The following is a 21,701-nucleotide window of genomic DNA, read 5'->3' as shown; positions in this document are numbered from 1 at the left end:
GGATTTAGTGTGCACCCTTCAGCTTCTTTGCCAGCCATGTGCTATGGAGAACTGAGTGCCAAAAGGTCAAAGATTCTACCTCACTGATACAGCATAGCAACCACTTGTTAAAATTTTGAATTTTAGAGACAGAGCTAGCAATACAGATCATTTAGGCATCTTAAAGCTCTTTGTCACTGCATCCTCCATGTAAACCATCACTATTCCAACAGTTTTTAATTCCATCTTCTCTCAAGACAGAGAAAAACCCTCATGCATAGTTTTCTTTTATGATTTTATATAAAGCATAGACACTAACTTATAAGCATGTTTAAAATATAGTTCTCAATATTAACAAGTTGAAATCTGCCCCACACCCACCCACATGCAGAAAGAAGGGCAAAAAAAACATCATTTTGAGCCAAGGAAATATCATGCCAATCACTGGGAAGGCTTTTCTTTATGGTCTAACCAGGAAATTGCTCCAACTAGTCCTACCTAAAAGATGCAAGAAATTTCAGAAAAGTACCCGATTCTTATCTTCAACATCAGTTTATAATTTACGGAACACACTCAAGAATGTATCTGGGAGATATGAACCTGCACGGAAGCCTCACAGAGAAAACAACTACATGAGAGCAAGGAAGTCTACACTGAAGTGTCTGCAAGCAATTTAATGAAAATATACAAACAGAGAAAGCATCTTTGAAGGATCAGACTGAAATGGTAAGAACGAACTTCAGTTAAAATCAGTCTGTTCCTCTGTTTATCTATTTGTGTACATTTGCCTCTGAATAGAGGCTCTGAGGACAGTCCAAGAGTCTATGAAACAGCTTCACTCTTTGCCTTTACATTTAGCAACAGGCATCGGTGTGCCTTTCCAGTAAGCTGCACAGAGCATTTCAGAGTTTGCAAGGCAAAATGCTGGTTTGAGGAAAAGAAACATTCCACTGATGCACACTACCATATTCTTGGCATGAAGCTGCTGAGAGTGTGCTTCTACCTCAGATACCTCTATTAAGTAACAAATGTCAACTGTAAAAGAGGCTGAGGATTTCTAACACCTCCCCTGTCTGCAGCACAACTTTGATCTCTAATTAAAGGACAGTTCTGGGGTAAAGAAATAATTTTTTACCACTTTTTCAAATGGCTCTAAACTACTGCAAGTCGTGGCTTGCAAAAAGCCCAAACCACTAAAAACTGAAAACTCACAGTAATTGTTCCCAGACTATTTGTAGACATTAAGAGCAGAGGGGAAGCAAGAGAGAAAGCGCGAGCTCAAGTTCCCTTCACAAGCACACGTGCTAAAAGCACGTACTTATCCTCACTCTCCTCTTCTAGGTCTAAGGAGAAGAAAACGCTGAGCATCACCTAGGACACAACAGAAGACCTATGGAAACTGCTCACGTTACACTAGTTTCCAACAGAACATGGCAGAATATTCCCCTGGAATCCCAAACACACCGACTGACAGACTGAACAGAAGAGGAAAAAGAAAGCAAGGCTGATTTTGCACAAAAAACTGTTTCCGAATTTTTGAAATCCTTACACGATTTATGCATTTCTACTTTCCTGCCATATTATCTGGACAGACAGATCTGCTAATTTTGTCTTAAACGTATTTAGTCACTCATTTTAAGTTTTCATGCCTTTTTCTCTTTATGATGGGAGCATGATGACATTATGCACACCGAGCTACAGGGTAACTGCACACAGGCAACCTCCAAACAGCAAACTTGGTCCAGCCTTTACATTTTGGCTCCCTCTTCTGGAAAGAAGTAAAAAAAAAACCAAGTAGCACCACTAAAGTGTACCTTCCTCCTGTTATACACTGAATGCAAGGTGCAGTTGTCAGTGTGGCACAGTTTTTCCCCCAGTTCACCTGACACCTGAACACAGCTGAGGATGACCATCAAAATACACAAAATCCTACCTATTGTGTGCAAAGTCATGCTACATCCAAAGGCCAGATCAGCTTCCATTTGCAAGACACAAGTCTCAAATTTACACGGTGCTTTCCGGAGCTGCTGTTATTTTTTGCTGGATCAGATTACTATAGTCAGACACCTTTGACAGATGAAGAGCATAACCGGTAACGTCAATTGATCTAGTTATGATCTATCAACTATGCTGTCCATGTACAAAAAAAAAAATGCTATGCATATATAGCAATTCCCTCAAGACTCAATACAGTTATATTCTGCATTTTCTCACACGAACGTTAAGTTGAGGCTTTGAATCCTCACGACTATATGCTGAACAACACCGGGTAATTCCCAGTAATTCGTAACTAAATGAGAACAGGAACCATAATTAACTTGAAGCTGAATTTGCAAGTAGTGATATCTATTAAATAGCAAATAAACTTCTGAATTAGGTAAAAAAAAATGGCTCCAGGCACGGCAGTAATACATACAGCCGTTATTAAAGGCAGTCTGTATCATCTGCAGAACTGCTGACAGTTAGAGAATATACAATAGTAGGATGCATAAAGAAAAATATGAAGATTTTTTCTCAGAACTGGACTTCATCCATACATGCTGCTCCTGAGTTGGCGTTAAGGGTTTTACCTCTTCCACCTCACAGCTTGAAGTCAAAAGTCTGCACGTTATGAACACTAATTTACTTCTGCTCATACAGAAATCATTCAAACACCTCAAAACATCTATCTATGGTACCTCTGTACCATTTGCTAGTTCTGTACTTTTCCAAACAGAGACTTTGTATTTCTGAGCTAGACACAGCATGGATTGATTGAAAGGTATAATTTCTATTTCATTGCTAGGAAAGAAACAATTGTTAAGGTATCAGCTGCATTTTTCACCACTGTTAACATTCCCGAAAAGAACCAAACCCACAGTTTGTAAGTTCTGTCTGCTCTTTGCAGTTATTTTCAAATCTGTAATTCTGCAAAATACAATTAAGGCTATTTTCTCCTCCTGAATGTGCATCTTTACCTTTATTCCTTTGCATTTGTGAAGTGATGCTGAATTTCAAGCAATAATGAGTAATCCTTCTCCAGCATCTCTTAGTTACCAGAACAAGCAGGACTCTTCTGCTACCTGCCAGTTCTGTTGTTTCATTCTCTATCCATTACATTTATTACTTTTATGAAGTTCACGGAAAACCTGAACTATCCACCACATTACCTGCCCAAACATTCCTCATATAATTGAAAAAGAAAGACCAGACTCTTTGTTGCCTAGTGAAGACTACACGCATGCTAACGGCAACATGGCTCACACATTCAAAGCAGCAATACAAAATAAAACAGCGTGAACACATGCAGTTCTTCTTATCTGAGATTATTAATCCACAGGAACAGATCTGTTCCTATCCCACGAAAATACAATTTCTTTCGGAGTACTTAGTAAAAAGTTCATGTAATTGGGAAGATAATGAGCTTATATCTTTCTTTCTAAGTCCTTACAAAAAGGACTTTACGTAAATGATACAATATGATTTGCAAAGGGTTTGAGAAGTTCTAACTAATAAGATATATTATTCACAGTAATACCTGCGTATTTTCCGTACCGCTCACAAGAACGAAGTACATACACGAAACTTATGAAAAGAAATCTGAATTTCTAGTATTCAAACACTAAGGCCAAACCATTCTGTTAAAGAGCTTAATGTTTTGCAAACTAAAATATTCTAAGCCTTTAAAGAAGCCTTCGCATGCATAATGTAGACCTGCGTTTAAGTTTTCTTCCGCCAGACTCCATCTGCTGGTCAGAACCGGAATTAGCTTGGGCATCATTTAAAATGTATTTCTTCCCTGTATCTACACAGAAGTTCTTACGTTATTCTTTTCTGCAAGAGGAAGAACATGTTGAAGCGCTGACTTCTGCTGTTAGAACACCTTCTGTGTTCTCTCTTCCCCCATTCCACCCCAAAAATATTCTCTCATATTTCTACAGGAACAGTAACATTTCGAAACAAGTGCAAAATATTTACAAATCAGACCCTGCCTAAACATAACTGAAGCTCTCATGCCACTTGAAGCACCTCAGTCTAAACCAGGCTCTAGACTACTAGAGGTTATTCCAGAGATATCCCAGGCTAGAGATGGCAGCCAGAAAGACAAAGTCAAGTTCATTTCAACAGTGCTCGGTAGCATGCAGATGCTTCAAGACAAACGAGAAGTATAACGCAAGCTAGACAGGAACATAAGGCAAACAGGACCTCACAGTTACTCCTCTTGACGAGGTCCGTGCCCATTCCACTCAAATTTATACAAATACTCACGGCCTGGCAGATTTTCTACGTATTTTGAGCGCTCTGCTTATCCCCCATAGCTCACTTGACTCAATCACATAACCTGCCCAGCTTCCTTAGTGCAAGGAGTGAAAACACGAGACCAGATTTCTGTGGCAATCCTCTCACGTCATCTTGAAGTCCCTCTTCCCTGAAATGATGCAAGAACGACCTGGATGAAGAGTTAGAATGTACCCTCAGCAAGTATGCTGATGACACCAAACTGGGAGGTGTGGTAGATACACCAGAAGGCTGTGCTGCCATTCAGCGTGACCTGGATAGGCTGGAAAGTTGGGCAGAGAGGAACCTGATGAGGTTCAACAAAGGCAAGTGCAGGGTCCTGCACCTGGGGAGGAACAACCCCATGCACCAGTACAGGCTTGGGGTGGACCTGCTGGAGAGCAGCTCTGCGGAGAGGGACCTGGGAGTGCTGGTGGATGACAGGTTAACCATGAGCCAGCAGTGTGCCCTGGCTGCCAAGAAGGCCAATGGGGATCCTGGGGTGCATCAAGAAGAGTGTGGCCAGTAGGTCGAAGGAGGTTCTCCTTCCCCTCTACACTGCCCTGGTGAGGCCTCATCTGGAGTACTTTGTCCAGTTCTGGGCTCCCCACTTCAAGAAAGATGAAGAGCTACTGGAGAGAGTCCAGCAGAGGGCTACTAGGATGGTGAGGGGACTGGAGCATCTCCCCTACGAGGAGAGGCTGAGGGAGCTGGGCTTGTTCAGGCTGAAGAAGAGAAGGCTGCGAGGGGACCTAATAAATGCTTACAAATATCTCAAGGGTGGGTGTCAGGAGGATGGGGCCAAGCTCTTTTCAGTGGTGTCCAGTGACAGGACAAGGGGCAATGGGCACAAACTGAGGCACAGGAAGTTCCGTCTGAACATGAGGAAGAACTTCTTCCCTCTGAGGGTGACAGAGCACTGGAACAGGCTGCCCAGGGAGGTGGTGGAGTCTCCTTCTCTGGAGATATTCAAGACCCGCCTGGACAAGGTCCTGTGCAGCCTGCTGTAGGTGATCCTGCTTCGGCAGGAGGGTTGGACTAGATGACCCACAGAGGTCCCTTCCAACCCCTACCATTCTGTGACTCTGTGATTCTGTAACTATTATAGGCACCTTTCTGAGAAGGGAACAAGTAAAATGGAACCTAAGAACACAAAGGTATTTCCAAAAGCTCTACGGAACTGCTGCTGAAATACAAGGAAAGAATCAACAACACATTCCTGCCTCAGAGGTTCAGGCTTGGCTCTATGGACAAAGCGAAGTCTGTCTACACATTATACCAACAGTATATGCTATGCCAGACAGCAGTCAATTTCTTATTTTTCTGTACCTGCAATATAGAAGAAACAAAATGCTGAGACGAAAGCATTCTCTCTCACACCACGCGATTTTCAAGTGTCTCCGAGCAAGTACTACTTCCAGGAACAGTGTGGAATGCACCCTCTTGAAAAGCCAAGAACAGTTAACTGCATGGCTAACCTTTACCAGTAAGAAAAGGCCATGAAAGGGCAAAGAATTACTTCAACTCTGAAATCCTTAAAGTCTGACTTTTATTTCTCAGGCACACAAACATAACAAAGCTTCATAGGGCAATACCGGTTCCTAAAAGTCTAGCAGAAAGATGTTCATACTTTCCTAATGCCTGAACTGTAAGAGTGAAGACCACAGTCTCCTTTCTACAGCAACATGTAAACGCATCCTCAATGTAGCTCTGATTTGCACTTCTGTAAACACCATCATATTACTATTTCTGATATTTGCACAAGTTTAGAAAGCCTCCCACTGGCTGAAAGGCACCCTGAAGAAAGAAAAAGCAATTCTGTATCAAATGCAAGATATTATGACTGCTGCAGAGAGACAAGACAATAGAGCAGAAACATTTTCAACATCAGCAACAGTCAAAGAAATAGTTTACACTTTAAGAAGCCTACCTTTGTTGAAAGCACTTTAAATGTACTTTGCTCTGGCACTATAGAATGAAGAAGAACAAGCTTTAAGTTGTAATCTTCACCTGATGGAAGCCTCACTGATGCATTCACCTGTTAACAGTTGAAAACACATCTCTGGTCATCTTTGAGAGCAGTTTTCCATTTCCAAGTAAAGGATTGTCAGTTGGCACCAAGATTAAGTGATTAAATTAATGACCCTTCACTAGGGCACTTAAAGCATCAGGCATCAGAATTTCAGACTGCGCCATTACATTACCGCATTACTGAACACGGTGTTTCTAAAGTACACTAGAAAACAAACAGGAGATTTCAATTCTTAGTCAGCAAGTACTCAAAAAGCCTATTATCTTGTCAGCTTGATCTGCATTCTTTGGGGAAAGAATTATATGGCAAACAAAGTATCAACACATTAATAATGGAATATGAAAACAATCTGCAAGTTTCCCTCCTAATGCACACAAACTATGTGGCAAGTGCTCACACAATTTTAGTCTAAAGCAGAGAGTAACAACCAAGTACTTCAGGTAGTTCACAAACTATCAATTTAGTTGAGAATAAGAACCTAACTTGTCAACATTCTCAGTTAAATTAAGCACAAACATCATCAGTACCGCATACGGTATTACAATAAAGAGGTTACTGCACTTCCTTGAAATATGTATTTTGCTGCCATTAACAATTTTAGTAATGCCAAAACCAAGAAAAACCCACCCACCAACATTCACCCTCTTTCTGTAATTGTCCTAAAGCAAGATACTACTCGTTCACACCTATTTTTAGAATACCTTGCCTCTGTCCATTCCAACTCCAGATGCATGTATACTCAAACATTTTAAGTCCAGATCACTTCTTCCCCCACCCCTCCAAACAAACAGGCCGCTGAAAAACAGATGTTCCTTTTGCAGCACGCACACCACACTACTGCTTGTGTATAAATTCTATGGACACTGCCGTGGCAATAGATCCCGGTTCACTTGATTGAGCACACACACACCTACAGCATAGCTGCACGTTAAAAAAACCCCAAACCCTCAAGACCTCTTGTATCTTTTTTTTCATGCTATTGCAGCAGGTAATATTCATTGGTTCAATTACTGCATCTTAGGGAATCTAGGGATGTGTATCAATAACCAATACAAATCACCTCTTTCTCCGAGAATTGCACGCTGACATCATCCTTCTGTGCATTCTTGATCATTATAGTCACAATTACTTGAGATTCTGTTTGGTACCAGTCATATCTTTAAAAAAAGAAACAGAGAGGGAGAGAAAAATTGACTGCAAAGAGATGTACTGAACAATACCAAAAGCTGGAACAGCGTATTGTATATTTTAATGGGGGAAAGAAGACATACAAAATTAGATTCCTCTAACAAAGCAGCTGCAGAACTGACAAGATAAGTACTTAAAGAACAAAGAACCATTTTTAATCAAGAAGCATATGAAAATTAGGTCACCTTCTTAACCAATTCATAATATTGTTTGCCTTCTATATATTAAATGGCACTTTTTAGTTCAGGGTCTTAAAAGCCTCTCAAGGACGTTACCTAAACTAGGCACAATGAGGCAGTCTTTGAATTAAGTTCAGTCCGAGAACTAGAAACAGAAGCCAGAATGCTCACTCCATCCCCTACTCTCCCAGTGAGGCGTAATCTCCTGAAAGTACAATTCAGTCCAAACAAAAGCGAGGACACTGTTTGAGAAACGTTTCGCTTAGACTGCCTTGTTCTAAAGTTACTGAAAAATAATTTCTACAGTCATTACCTTGCTGCTCTAAGGCATAAGTCAAAGAACAGCTACATATCAATTATTTCAATTCTCACAGTAAAGCTAAAAAGTCAACTTACTTGATCTTTGGTGGCAGAGGCTGCTGCTGTGTATTCTAGTTGAAGCATATTCCAAGGGAAAGAAAATTACATCAGTGTAAGTGAACATACACCACGTAGTACTTTTCAAAGACACAAATCATTTTCATACTGATTGCTCCCCTTTTCTTAAGTATGTGCATTAACCTGCAGGTGAAGGTATTCACTGTTCTCCTAGCCATTTATGCCAAATTGAGAATTAAAAAGTTTCAATTTACATTAAATACGCCAGTCTGTAACTTAGAATACATTGGCCAGACATTTTATGAAGAGCAGTAAGTTCAGCTTTAACTCATTTTCTTCCTGGATAAGAAGTATACCTGAAAGACACACAATGGCTATGTTGCTAATCTAAAAGTCATGAAGGAAACCAAAAATAGATCTGAGAACTTAGGGTATAACTGTTAAACACAAAAAAACTTTTAACTGTAAAAACTGTCTTGACATGCAACCACCATGTTTTCTGTACACTTCCCCCTCTAGCCTATTCTTAAAATGTAAAAAATGAAAGTAACTATGAAAGGAACAGAACACCCAATGTAAATTCCCATTTTTGCCTCAAAAAAAGAAATTTTTTGGAGTAATTTCAACATTTCTTCTGAAGATTTCCAAATTAAAAAAAAAAGAATCTGAAAGCTGAATGAGTTATAGCAGCATAAAGTCTGCACAAACCACCTGCAAGCCACGGGGGCAAAAAAAAAGTTACTTCCCAGCAGTCAGCATTCACAAGTTAGCATTCACAAGATGAGCTCGTTATTTTGTAGAATTAGGCCACAGACTGCAAGCAACAAAGTTAAAATTTATTTTAATGCGTGCACAGTAATTGCCAGATTTGTATGACATTGCTAAGTGTTTTCTGGGTTCAAGTTTTGCAACCTTGGTCTCAAATAAAAGAATATATGTTTAAAAGAAAAGTTAAATCCCTTAGAACTGCATGCAACAGAAAAGATAATTTTTAAAGCCTCAAAGTTGTAGGAAGCCAGTAAAGCCTAGAAGTATGCTCTGTTTAACAAAGAAAGTGAAACAGTAAACACATTAAGTGAAAGATCTTACCACTTCTGTCTGTGATGCTGTAGAAAGAAAAAAGTTGTGCTTTCAGAAAAAAGGCACATTGAACTTACAAGGCATACAGGTATTCTCGCTTTCTTCAGTTACTTCTGACTTCTGCATACAGGCCTTTTTTAACGAAAGCAACAGCGCGGCAAACAAAGTCTTAAAAAAATCACTTCCCTCGAGTCTGTACTAGGTTTATCATCCACCCGTAGGAACAGCACAAAGTTTTCATCAAATCTGTATCTCATGCTAGGCAAACACAGCTGGGGAATGAGATGGAAATCTGGCATAGAAATTCACTTATATGACCTTAAATACACTGTAATATTTGGATCTAAACTATGGCTGAGTATTTCCTCTTTAAATATTTTTTCCTGAAATTTTTCAAGATACTTAATCTGAAATGAGACAAACTTTCCCTTTGCTTCTTTATTAGGCATACTGCTAAAAAGAGATAAAGAATAATAAAAAAGAATTTTAAGTTGCAATTTGGAAATCACAGGTTTTGGGGTTGTTTTTGGGGGGATTGTTTTTTCCTTCCTCTCCCCCTCCCCCCCATAGAGTATCAGAGAATTACGAAAATGGCTCAAAAAAGAAAAGACAGTGAGCAATATGAATATTCAAGATAAAACAGGAAAACCGAGTTGAACCAGACAAAACACTGCAAAAAAGTAATTATGACATTAGAGAAAAATGTGTATTATAACCTCTTTCCTTGAGACAGTAGAAAACATTGTCACCAAGATAACTTTGCAAATACGACCATGTGTGCCTATCACTTATCTAATTTCTCCATATAAAAATGAACGTGGAAGAAGTGTATCATGAAGCAGAAATTTGTTCACTCCTATACAACACAAAAAGGTTCTCCTCTACTTGGTTTTTAGTCAACAGATTGACACGTACTTGCATTATTTCTGCTGCCCCATTCTCCAGAACACACCATAGAAAGGGAGGAAGTCACAACAAGTGAAGGAAGAACACTACATCAGTTATTGTGTCATATCTCATTAAAACCCACCAGCCGTTTCAGCATGGTGGACGAGTTCATTGCAGGGGGTGTCAGGGTGTAGGAGGGTGTGAAAGGAAGCTACACTCGCACCGACTCCCACAGGTAAGACACCAGAGTGGCAATGAGCACCTGACCAAGGCACTCTCCACATGGAATCAAGAGTAAAATCCCCAAATTTCCACCTCGCTTTCCAACTTCACATTCTGCAAGACATGAAAACTGATTTTAATGCTGTTTTCACAAAGCAAGTTGGGACATGCTTCCACAGGCAAAATTAGCCAGCAGCGGTATATGAAAGCGAGTTAATTATGATTGTCTGAACTTTAAATAGGTGCTCCTCTGGCACAGCTAACTATTACATTAAAACCCCAACATTAATATTCCTCTAAATATGAAGTATAGACGTGTTCAGATGTACACCCAGAGAAACAAAAGATCGGAAAAAGTGACCTTTTTAAACAAAAATTTCTTCTGTTCTAAGTAAGAGATAAGCTGTAGATCTGTGAAAAACATGACACAGCTTCAAAGCACAAGGCATATCAAATCCCTTATCAAGTAAATGTGGTTTCCCTTACCGTTTAGGGTTTCCTCACATCTTTTAATCCAAATAGTAAAGGTATCCTCTACATCTAGAGGAGATCAAACACAGTAACATTAAAACTCTTGAAGCACTACACGTATCAAAGAACAATTCCTACATGTATCACAAAGAACAATTCCTCACAACTACCAACTGGAACAAATTCATCCCAAACTCGCAGCAATTTACTGAAATTGGTATTGTTTCCTAGTATCTTCTTGTAACCTCTGTCATTCTAGTTAAGCTTTAAGTATTTTTATACAAACTCTATTATTTAACTCAGATACGTTTAATTAACTTCAAACTAATTTGTAGGACGCTAGATTTTGTCTGAACTGACCCAAATACGCTCTCATTTTCTGGTCTGCTCAAGCTTTATATAACTGTTTGGAAAGTAAATAGTTTTACACATTTTTTTCTATTATTAAAATTACTTTTTCAAACACTCAGTCACATTCTTCCTCTCTAGAGAAGTATCAGAAGAGATGGTCTGTTTTGAGGACAACCCAAAGTTGCCTAAGTTTCACAGACACCAAGTATTTTCTCCTGGTAGTTCCACACAAACTTTACAAACACATCTGAAGTTTCAGGGGTGTTAGGAATACATAGGTGCCAATTCCACTCTATGAATCAAAATCACAGAAAGTTTAGTCAGACCTTGATATCCTAGGAAGCAAGCTCCCCAGACACAAACGAATTCACCAGGAATTAGCTCAAAAGGTAGTAGTGTAATGACAGAGTAATCATCTTCTGTCAGAAAAACCTTTCACAGTCAGGACAGTACCAAAGTGGCAGCGTTACTGACCAACTACTAGCAACAACTAAACTTATTTATCTTTTTACAATAGAGAATTCACACTGAGGGAGTTCACGCAGCCAGCTACCCAGCAGTGAGCTTTAAGAGGCCCGACAAAGGAGCTCGCAGCAGACATGCTTGTAACACCAAGTGTGACTCCACTGCAGTTACACAAAGTGTTCACCCCAACCCCAACAGAATATAAAAAGAGCATAAATTTTAAGGTGTGCCTTGGGTCTTCAAATTGCTACTCCAATCCTCAAGTCATTTCTTCTTCCCTTTTCTTCTGCCATCCCCACCAGTCATCTTAAAAGGTATCTAAATTTTAAGCTACACAGCATCTCCGTTGTTGTTAGGAAAAAGTGCAAATAATAATATGGCTGTCTTGACATTACAGTACAATCAGTCACTGACTGTAGTCTTCTATATTCCTAGCAAATCCTGAAAAGAAGATCCCCACTTTCAGATAGAATTCCTCCAAATGAACTGTCAGAGTGTTATGCTGGGGGATCCAAGGGTTGTCTTCAATTACCTAATATATACTTAAGACATTCAGATGACTGACAGCAGACTGTCCTCAGAAGCGAAAGGAAGCGAGGCAAAGGACTCGAGATGCTCCAAAGTAAGCTCTGATTAGTTGAGGAATACTGCTTACTAAGAGAGTGGTCAAGCACTTGAGCAGGTTGCCCAAAGAGGTTGCGGAATCTTCAGTCTTGGAGATATTTGGAAATCAACAGCAGAAGGACCCAAGCAAACACATGCAAGTTCAAAGTTAATACTGCTTTTGGCCAGGGCATGTAATTAGACGAGCTCCAGAGCTCCCCTGCAACCTAAATCAATATAGAATTTTAAAATATATAGGTACTAACCTATACTCTAAAAAGACTCCCAAGTTTTGCAGTCAGGAACAAAGTTTCTTAATCAAAAGTGAAATTAAATGAAGTCGATTCAGGAGTCTACGCAATGAGAAACTGAGTCAAGTCTCCACTGATCCAGCCTCTGACTTCCAGCAGCAGGTGAGGAATTCTCTTTTTCACTATGCCCTATGACAAGGCTGCTATGCAACACAAACGTCGAAAGAAAGGTCCAGTGTTATCTGCCCTGTTTTTCTAGAAGATCCTTCTCATCAACCACTGCCTCTCTCCCTGTATACAAACACATTTTATAATTTCAGAGCACAAAATAATATTCTTTTGTCTATAATTGCATTATCCTCTCAAAGAACTTACCAACAACTTCTACTAATAACTTTCCAGTTCAGAAAACCTAACTGGGTCTACACTTACTGAAAATCTACTAATTCTCACAATACAAGAAAAGTACATACTAAGACATTTCCTTAAAAAGTTGACTCATTCCACCTTTACTAAATTCATTCGGTACTTACAGAAAAAAGCCAAGAAAACTGGAGTATAATTGTCCTAAATCCACATAACACACTGAAGACTAACAGATCACACTGCTTTTTCAATCTAAGGCAAATCAATGAACTCCAAAAATCCACATGTGCCTAGTCTTATGGTTGACTGAAAGAAATCTTGCTTCCTAATGTTATTTTAGAAAATAAGGAAACGCTGCACATTCAACAATCCATCATGTCAAGTCCTATTTAGGTATCGCTGTAGGTGGGAAATAGGAAGCTTGCTGTGGTACCCTGCGCCTGCCAGTCGTACCAGTAATGAGCACAAGTAGGAAGCTCATGGTTGTTCGCATTCCAGATTAAGATTTAAAACAGCCCTTACATCAGCAAGGAAAGAGAAACATGTGCCGGTGTACTTCTGCACCCTCGTGCGGCAACGAAACTGGACTTGCCAGCAAAGGATTCCCCACCGCAGCAATTCTCTCTGAGGCAGCAACAGCTAAAGTCCTCTCTCTTCATCACTTGCTTAGCGGTACGTGGCAAATTTTCCCTCTGTGCTTCAGTCCTTCTGCACTCAATGCATTTAACTGGAAGTTAACTGTTTTGCCAAAATGCTTCTGCTCACAATTTTCACCTGGGATCCATCAAACACTCCACTGAAGTGCAAAGGCAAATTCTGTTACTGACATAACCTTGCCAGCAAATTAGGTAATATATGTAAGAGAAACAACTAAAAAAACCTGTATTTTTAAAAAGGCCTTCAGGAGATTCCTCATCTCACAGTAGGTCACAGAATTTTGTAATGAGACATGGGAAGCACAGTGGAAGCAATTTTCAGATGAGATAGTAATCAGGAAGGACTGGGAAGCTTCAGAAACTCTTCAACTAGGTAAGCAGCAAAACAATGGCAAATTAAATTCAAACAGGTAGAAGTCAAGCAATTCAACACAGAAAACGGTCATGTTGTACTGCAGGGATTGTGAATTAGCTAAGAGGGTCCTGGTATTCACCGACTTCTCTAAAAAGATACCTGTGGCTCTGTGTGTTGTTGCACCCTACAACATAAGTAGGATGTGAGGTTAAACAGAATGAAAAAACCACAGTGCTCTGGCCTGAAGAGATTTTGCATATAATCTATATTTCAAACAACTCCAGCTGACAAACTAGAAAGGCGACAAATTCCACGCACATGAAAAGCCTCAAACTGATAGTGCTTGCTTAGGGAGGGGCAAGAATATGAAAAAATACAGATTAATCATTCAATTAAATTCAGTAGCGATGAGCTTGGAGATGTATGAAGAGTTACCTATCAAGTAAGGAAAGCTACAGAAGTCACTGGAAGAATCACTTCCTTTCACGGGAAGATACTAAACAGAGAACTTGGCTAGATCGCAAAGACACATTTGTCTTTCTAGTGTACAAGCTAGCGGAGACTACTTAGTTATTCAAACTACCACAAGTGAGAGAACTCTAGGAAATTTCTTACATTTTAACTCCTATTCCAGAGCAGCCTGAGCTGATAACTAACAGTCGCCGTAACTCCACCACAACACCCTTCCACCACCATTGCCACTGTCCCAACACTGCTCTGCTGCTTCACTTCTGCTGGCTTCAGCACTCAGACCCTTCACTGCTTCATTTCAACACATTAAAAATAGTACTTTTCTGCAGACTTAATGCATTGAAAGAAGAGGCTAAACAAGCACAAGAGTGGGAGGGAGCACAATCACTTGGCAGCAGCCACACTCCCATGAAACTCCCGTTTTAGATCAGAGGAGCGGATAGCTTATTTGGGGGAGGCAAAGTAATTACATTCTTGCTAAACCTGCAGGTCCCAGGCACTGTCACAGATAAGAAAACATACTAGAAAGACCTGAGAATATGACAATGCTTATCACATCAGCACACTTCGCGCTGTGTAACCTTTCAAGGTGCTTTTCTTACCATTTTCTTCTGCTGTTGGGAAGGAGGGAAGGGAATGAGGAAAGGGTTTTGTTTTAAATGGGGTATGGGATGGAAAAAAAAGCTGTTACAAGTATCTTGCAATTGCTTTGTTGTATGCTTCCCAATGTCTTCTACCAAAGCTTTCTGCATTGAACTATTCCTTCCCTACTTCTAGGAAAAATTCAGATTTTAAAAAAAGATCTAATACTCCCCAGACTAAAATGTGCGCAAATCCAGCCAGCACCTTAAGAAAAAAGATAAATAACAAACATGCTTCTGTAATTAAGCGATATCTAATGCAACGTAAAAATCCACTTTGTTGGTTTGAATACCCATCAAGTTGCATGTTCTTTCTAAAGATCGGTCTATCAAATGGTTTAACAACTAAGAAATTCCATCTATGTATAAGGAACCTGTTCTGTTCAGAAACATTTCTATGACACTTAATGCCACACTATTGCAATCATTTATTCCTTGGACCTCCAGAGGGCAGGAAAACACCCTCCCATTATATAAAGGAGGTGGGGGGTGGGGCCAGAAATCAATCCTATATTACTTGCTAAGAATTTTGATACGCATTTTTAAGCAGTTTCACACTTTCATGCAGCGACTGCACAAACCTTTTCAAAAGCCAGACATCTCAAGTCAAACACCTAACTCACCAGTCTTTAAAAACAAACAAACAAAAAAAAGAGCAGCCTTGGTCTTCAATTTCACTAAGACATCACATCAAAAAAATTTTTGCTCAATAGCAAAGGCATACTGTGTACACAAGAAATTTTAATACTTACTGTCCAACCTCTGTCCCTCTCTGAAAGACTCTAATGCAGATGGATAGTTTTTCATATGATATTCACCTAACCTGACACAAACAAAGAAAAACACAAGAAAATAGTAACTACTTCTCAATCTAATCCACATTCTGAAGATCACATCATCCTTAGTTTACACACTATATTGGTTAAAATCACACAGGTAAGAATTTTAACTGCCCAAGAGAAGTGTTTTTGAAATGGCTAGAACGTTAAGATAATCACCCCAAACTCAAATGCTTCTTGTAACCACCGCTTTACCATGGATGGGTTACAAGCAGTATGGCATTAAATTTATTCATTCATGGTGTTGCAAAAAGCCTGTATAGAGCCACAATCCAAATACTAGCATTGCCCTACGGATTATCACCATATTCACAAAGCATAATATATGATACATACCCTTTTCTAAGCAGGGCTACAGCGTTATTGGGGTTGAGTTCTAGGGACTTCTTTGCATCTGCAACCGCATCTGTAGGAAGTCAGTTTAAAGGTGGGGAACATAATAATATGTTATATAAAGCAACGAACTGTGAGTCCTCTAGTAATGAAAATTTCTTAAGGTGTATTATGTTAGCTTTCTTAGCTGGCACATAAATCACACCGTTTGAGTTAAATCTAGCCACAACCGCTATGGATGAACCTTTCACTCAGCTGCAGAGCTCTATGTAAGAAGCAGCATGACTTTTACTTAATCAAATTCTCTCCTTAGATCTGAAGTGTGAATCTGTTTGTTTGGGTTTTTTACTGGAAAGAAAAAAACACACTGAATCTTAAGCTATTCAGTTAATCTTTTTCCCAGGCATTATTCAGTTATCACGTTCCTACCACAAGAGGATTCCGTGTCTACCAAAAACATAAGGATGGAAGGTGCTTACAACACAAATCTTAAAATCTGCCTAAGAAGCAACTTTAAAAAAAGCTGCCAAGATAATACTCGACTAAAATCAAACAGAAAGCTGGGACTGCAGAGTACACAATTCATTGGAAGTTTTGCAGAAACAAAACAATCAAAGACAACTATAAAATTATGCACTAACTGTAAAAGAGGCATTTTAAATTACAGATAACGCTTTCTCTTATTACTATATTTGGCTTCAGATTTAAAATATCTTCTGTGAAGAACGTGTTATAATACACTTGGAAGAGGATTCTCAGTGTTGTCTGAAGATGTTACCAGCATATTTCTGCAGAAGAATATGAGCATAAGCTCGTTGACAATAATATTCGGCATCATCAGGATTCTTTTCCAAAGCTGTTGTCAGTTCCTGTAAAGACACAAAAAACCATGAAATGGCACCTCGGAAGTCCCCACAAAAATACAGTACCAAACTCTGTCAGCTAGGAGACGTTTCAGAAGAAAACATCCTAACTGGCATGACTGCTTAACTGTCCCTCAGTTCAAATCCACAAAGCTTAAACATCAGAGCTCGAAGTACAAGGAACCTGCCATTTACATCAAATTCAAGGGGCCTGTTTCTTACCGAGAAGGAAACAGGATTTTCAAATGCCTTAAACATCAAGTCTGATGCACAGGCGATTGTCTATATTCCAAAGGCCTTCCTACAGTTCTCAGAATATTTGCACGCAGGTCTGCCAGATCCAAGGAAGCACTGCAGCATTAGGAATTTGGAAGTTAACATGCAGTACGCCAAAACACGTGTGCAAGGATAACATGATCAAAGCATTGTAACACGTGATGTAATACCACATTACACGATATTACTGAGCATAGGTGGTTGCTCTGATTTAAGCTGAGCCCAAAGGCAGGAGAACAAAAGACCTACGGAGCACAGTGCTCACAGGAAATACTGTTGCACAACGGAAAAAAGCATAAAGTAGTCCCTTGTAAGGGGAATCACTGGGTATACAGATTGAAATCATTACATTATGCTTGCTATGAGAAAAGTTTATGACTTTTGCACAACCGAATTAAATCATGATGCCTCAGTGCACACACCTGGAAAGACCACCTCCAATTCAACCCTTACTAATGAGGTAAGTTCTTCTCTTTGCTAGAAGACAGCAGGTCTTCCAACGCCACTGCAGTACATCGCTAAGTACAGTAACTCCATCTGACAAGCTGACTGGATTCCTACTCAGAGTTTAGCAAGCATGAGGGTGGCTAAGATATAGGCTTCAAAACTGCATGAATGTTAGTACAGTACAGCTGCCAAAACACTGTCCCACCAAGCCAGAGAAAAAGAGCAGAAGGACCTGCCTCAGTTTTAGTTCAGATCAGTACCTTGCTCTGTTTCACAGCTGTCACATAAGATACTTCAGCCAACTAGGAGTTAAGTGGCCACAACAGCTTCTTTTAGCAGTAGCATGAGTTCTTATCAGTATAAGATACAAATAGGTATAGCATTTCTAAAACATCTGGGGTCTCTAAAGAAAGCGGCAGGTAGTAGATGATTGTAACAAGCAACACTTGATCAAACCGTACAGATGCCCTCTTAAGATTTAAAGCCATGCACAACCAGTCATTACAGAAATAATCATGGCTATAGGTACTCCACACAGGACAGACATGAGGTAACGCATACATTAAAACAGGTGCACCTTCTGCTGAGAGGTGAAGTACAGCTTCTGAGCCTCAAAACCAAGCGGGGTGTGACTCTGACACTGAACATTACAGGCACTTCACAAGCAGAGTCAGTTCTGTAACAGATCACCTCTCACTCCAAACATTATTTCCTGTGATTTATGCTGATGACAGAAGCACTGATTAGAACCAGCACACAAGAGTAATGGATTTCTCCACAGAACTAGCCCTCACCCCAAGAACGCAAGAAAAACCAAACCTAAGCATCGAACAGCGTGAAACTCATCTCTTCACTGGCTTTTTGTCAGTAAGTTGTCTCATTGCATTCAGATACACACACCACAAAAAGAAGTTACTCCTGTAACACAGCTATTTGAGAAGACAGCCAAGTGGCAGCTGGGAAACACTCTGCCAGCACCAGGAACTCCAGATTAGGGACATCAGCAACAGTTGCTTAGAACAAGCTTAGATCTTGTCCCCACAGACACTCAAGTATTCTACATATTTTTACTCCAAAAGCCCTTACCATGCATCCAAGTTGCAAACCTGTTTCTAAATGCACTGGGACCTTTCAAGTCCCTCCAATGCTAGTGAAAAGAGCTTGCATGAATTAAAGGTGCTTTTGGTCTCCTGAATCACTCATGCCTGAATTTAAGAGGGTCACCAGCCCTGTGTCTCATCTGGCAAAACACTTCACTGAAACAAAGCCAATCAATGTTTCTTTCATCAGTTACAGTTTTACCACACAGTTCTCCTTCTCTACTAAATCATCAAGACCCACACTGCAGAGCATTTTATAAATAAAAGCAAACAGAAAACATCCTCATTCCACACAGTAAACTATTTTTTCAACTTAAAATGATTAAAAAAGTCATTCAAAAGTTCACAGCTTTATCATTCAGATGATATTTAAAGATGGATGATGACCTTTCAGCTGTATCGGATCCAGGCGCAGAAAGCCGAAGCATGCTCTCCAGCATTTAAAGGAATCAAAAGTCCTGGGCACGCGGTGCAGAAATGCCACGCCAACTGGACACAGCCTAGTCAGGTGTGGAAACATTAGAGAGCACCTTCTACAGGGCACTGTGTCTCAGACTAGAAATATTAAGTACATGAGCTAAAATACCACACCTAAGATCGTGCAAACGTGGTGCGCTACCTGTAGCTTAAGCTTCTAAGTCAGCAAAATGCTACACTGCGCTATGGGACTTCGCAGTTCAGAGATCATCGAGCACAGTCTGCCTACTCAATTCAGTACTTTTAAAAAAGCCTACAAAAGTGACACTATTATTACTGCATCAGATATTAAATAATGCCTACAGAGTATGTTACACATTATTTTGAAGCACTGAATGTACAGAGAACCGAAACACAAACTAGAAAAGCAAAGCAACTAAGTTAATACAGAAAACAACCCAAACGTGTATTGCGATACAATTCTCCAATACTTCCAAAGGCCTTCTGGTGTTGGGGTTTTGTTGGTTCGTTTGTCGGTTGGGGCTTTTTTTTCCCCACACTGGGAAACTTACTTTTGTTTTAGATCATAAATTGGTTTTACTACACCAAATACATTTGCAAATTGCTTTTTAAATGTCATTTATCCTCAGAAAAACTTATACAAGCTACAGCATAAACCCCCAAAGTCTGTAAGATTTAGCCTCACCATTTTCTTTATGGAAAGACAATTCAGCATCATTTTATGCCACCTACTCTATTCAAGCAGGGCTAACCATTTACATCCTCTCCCCTTCAAAGCATACCAAATACTTATCCACCCTGCCATTCTGTCTTCTCATTAACTCTGTTTTAAATAACAATAACTTTTGAAAGCACATTAATACATGTCAACAGGTAAAATAATAAAAAAGGCCAGGTTGGAAGGAACCTCAAAAGATCATCTGGTCCAACCTTTCATAGGAAAGGGAGCCCAGATGAGGTTATCTAGCACTCTTCCCAGTTGTGTCTTGAAAACCTCCAGTGATGAGGATTCTAACACGTCCCTGGGGAGCCTGTTCGAATGAATGATTGTTCTCACTGTAAAAAATTCATTTGTTATGTTAAGATGAAATGAAAATCAGCAGGAGTACGAATAATGCTGCATTTAAAAAGCAACAACAGAAAGAAGGCTGTTTTAAAAAAATGATGCTTAACTCCTTGAACTGAAACTCTTCAGAGTGCGCAGAAATGATTGCATGTGTTTCTAGATACTGGAAAACTTAACTAGGGATGCAGGAATCAATTACTGAAAACACCTGGGGGAGGGAATAAACACAAACATGAAATTTTATTTCATTATTGAAATATGAATGTAAATAAAAACAAAAAGTAATATTACAAGACACTTCCAAAACCAAAATTGCTTATTGACAGTGTCTTAATATGACCAAAGAGACTCCTTGTGTTGATTCTGCCTGCCACTTCCAGAGATCCCTAAGCAGGCTGGAATATTTTCCTCAACACTTCCTTTAGTTGAAAGACCAGGTAATATTACCCTCAAAGACACAAACACAGAAGTAGTCCTCATATAGCAAACAGCAGCTCCACTGACTGCACTTGTGCACATGCAGACTGTTACTAAAACAGAATAAAAACTAATAAAGGTTTAACACATTTCTCCGATAAAGCCTGTGGCTTTTTTTAGCCACAAATCGCAATTGATTCAACTATTTGAACTACCACCTACCCACGGGGAAGGGAAAGTTGGCTTGGCCGGGGTTCCCCCCGCCACAGGTAGCACAAGTCTCCTGACAGGACCGCGCCGAACTCTCCTGCGCCCAGACCTCACCCGGGAGAGGCCTCCAGGGGAGACCCCGCAAGTCCCCCGCCTCGGGTCTTCTCCTCGCCCCCCGCACCCCCGGCTCGGCAGGCCGGCAAACCCCACAGGCCCGAGAGGCCAGGCCCGCCGCCCCCGGCCCTCACCTGCGCCGCCACCCCCGGGTCCCGGTCGACGTCCCCGTCCGAGAACCTGCCGAGGAAACACAGCGGCGTGAGCAGACGAGGCGGGCGGGCGGGCGGGCGGACGGACGCGGCGCCGAGGCAGGGGCCGGGAGGGGGGGAAGCTCACCGCGGAGGAGCCGCTCCCGCCGCCGCCATCCCGCCCGCCGCCCCCGGGAAACTTCTGGAGCCGCCGAGGCGCCCGCACCACGATCCCCCAGGCCGCAGCCGCGCAAGGCGCGACGGGATGCGGAGGGGCCAGCCCGCCCCGCGGGCTCCGCCCCCTACCATAGAGCTGGAGGACCGGCCCTGGCAGAGGGGCCCGCGGGCCCGTTCCGTCCGCCTCTTCCGGCTCCGCCTCTTCCGGTTGGCCGTGGCGCCGAGGCGGGTGGTTGCGGCAGGGCCTCCCGGGCAGGGCGCGGGCAAGCAGGCAGCCGTTTGGGGCGCTGAGCCTGGGGGGAGCGGGGGTGAAGGCTGAGGCGTTCGTGGCGGCGGGCGCAGGGGCACCCGACCCCGGGGGGCACAGGGCTTGCCGGGGCCCGCCGCTGGCCCCGCGCCTCAGCGGGCAGCTCCCTCCGCCGGACCGGACCGGGCCGGGCCGGGCGCTGAGGCGGCG

The 21,701-nt window shown here is 41.2% G+C and overlaps 1 protein-coding gene across 1 annotated transcript in view; it reads right to left on the bottom strand.

Annotated features, from left to right (window-relative positions):
- SUGT1 (SGT1 assembly cochaperone of MIS12 kinetochore complex) overlaps window positions 1–21,318 on the bottom strand; it is a 28,195-nt gene extending 6,877 nt beyond the window's left edge. Inside the window, exons 1-10 of the mRNA XM_075422672.1 lie at window positions 21,216–21,318; window positions 21,071–21,116; window positions 16,784–16,874; window positions 16,009–16,078; window positions 15,586–15,656; window positions 10,690–10,743; window positions 9,103–9,119; window positions 8,032–8,066; window positions 7,329–7,425; window positions 6,167–6,274 (exon numbers count right to left, since the gene is read on the bottom strand). Coding sequence (XP_075278787.1) covers window positions 6,167–6,274; window positions 7,329–7,425; window positions 8,032–8,066; window positions 9,103–9,119; window positions 10,690–10,743; window positions 15,586–15,656; window positions 16,009–16,078; window positions 16,784–16,874; window positions 21,071–21,116; window positions 21,216–21,244 — 618 coding nt within the window. The 5' untranslated portion in view covers window positions 21,245–21,318. The remainder of the gene's footprint in view (window positions 1–6,166; window positions 6,275–7,328; window positions 7,426–8,031; window positions 8,067–9,102; window positions 9,120–10,689; window positions 10,744–15,585; window positions 15,657–16,008; window positions 16,079–16,783; window positions 16,875–21,070; window positions 21,117–21,215) is intronic.
- Between the last annotated feature and the right edge of the window lie 383 nt (window positions 21,319–21,701).

The sequence above is a fragment of the Opisthocomus hoazin genome, chromosome 1, assembly GCF_030867145.1.
Source record: "Opisthocomus hoazin isolate bOpiHoa1 chromosome 1, bOpiHoa1.hap1, whole genome shotgun sequence".
NCBI lineage: Eukaryota > Metazoa > Chordata > Aves > Opisthocomiformes > Opisthocomidae > Opisthocomus > Opisthocomus hoazin.
This window is presented reverse-complemented; position numbering and strand designations above follow the sequence as displayed.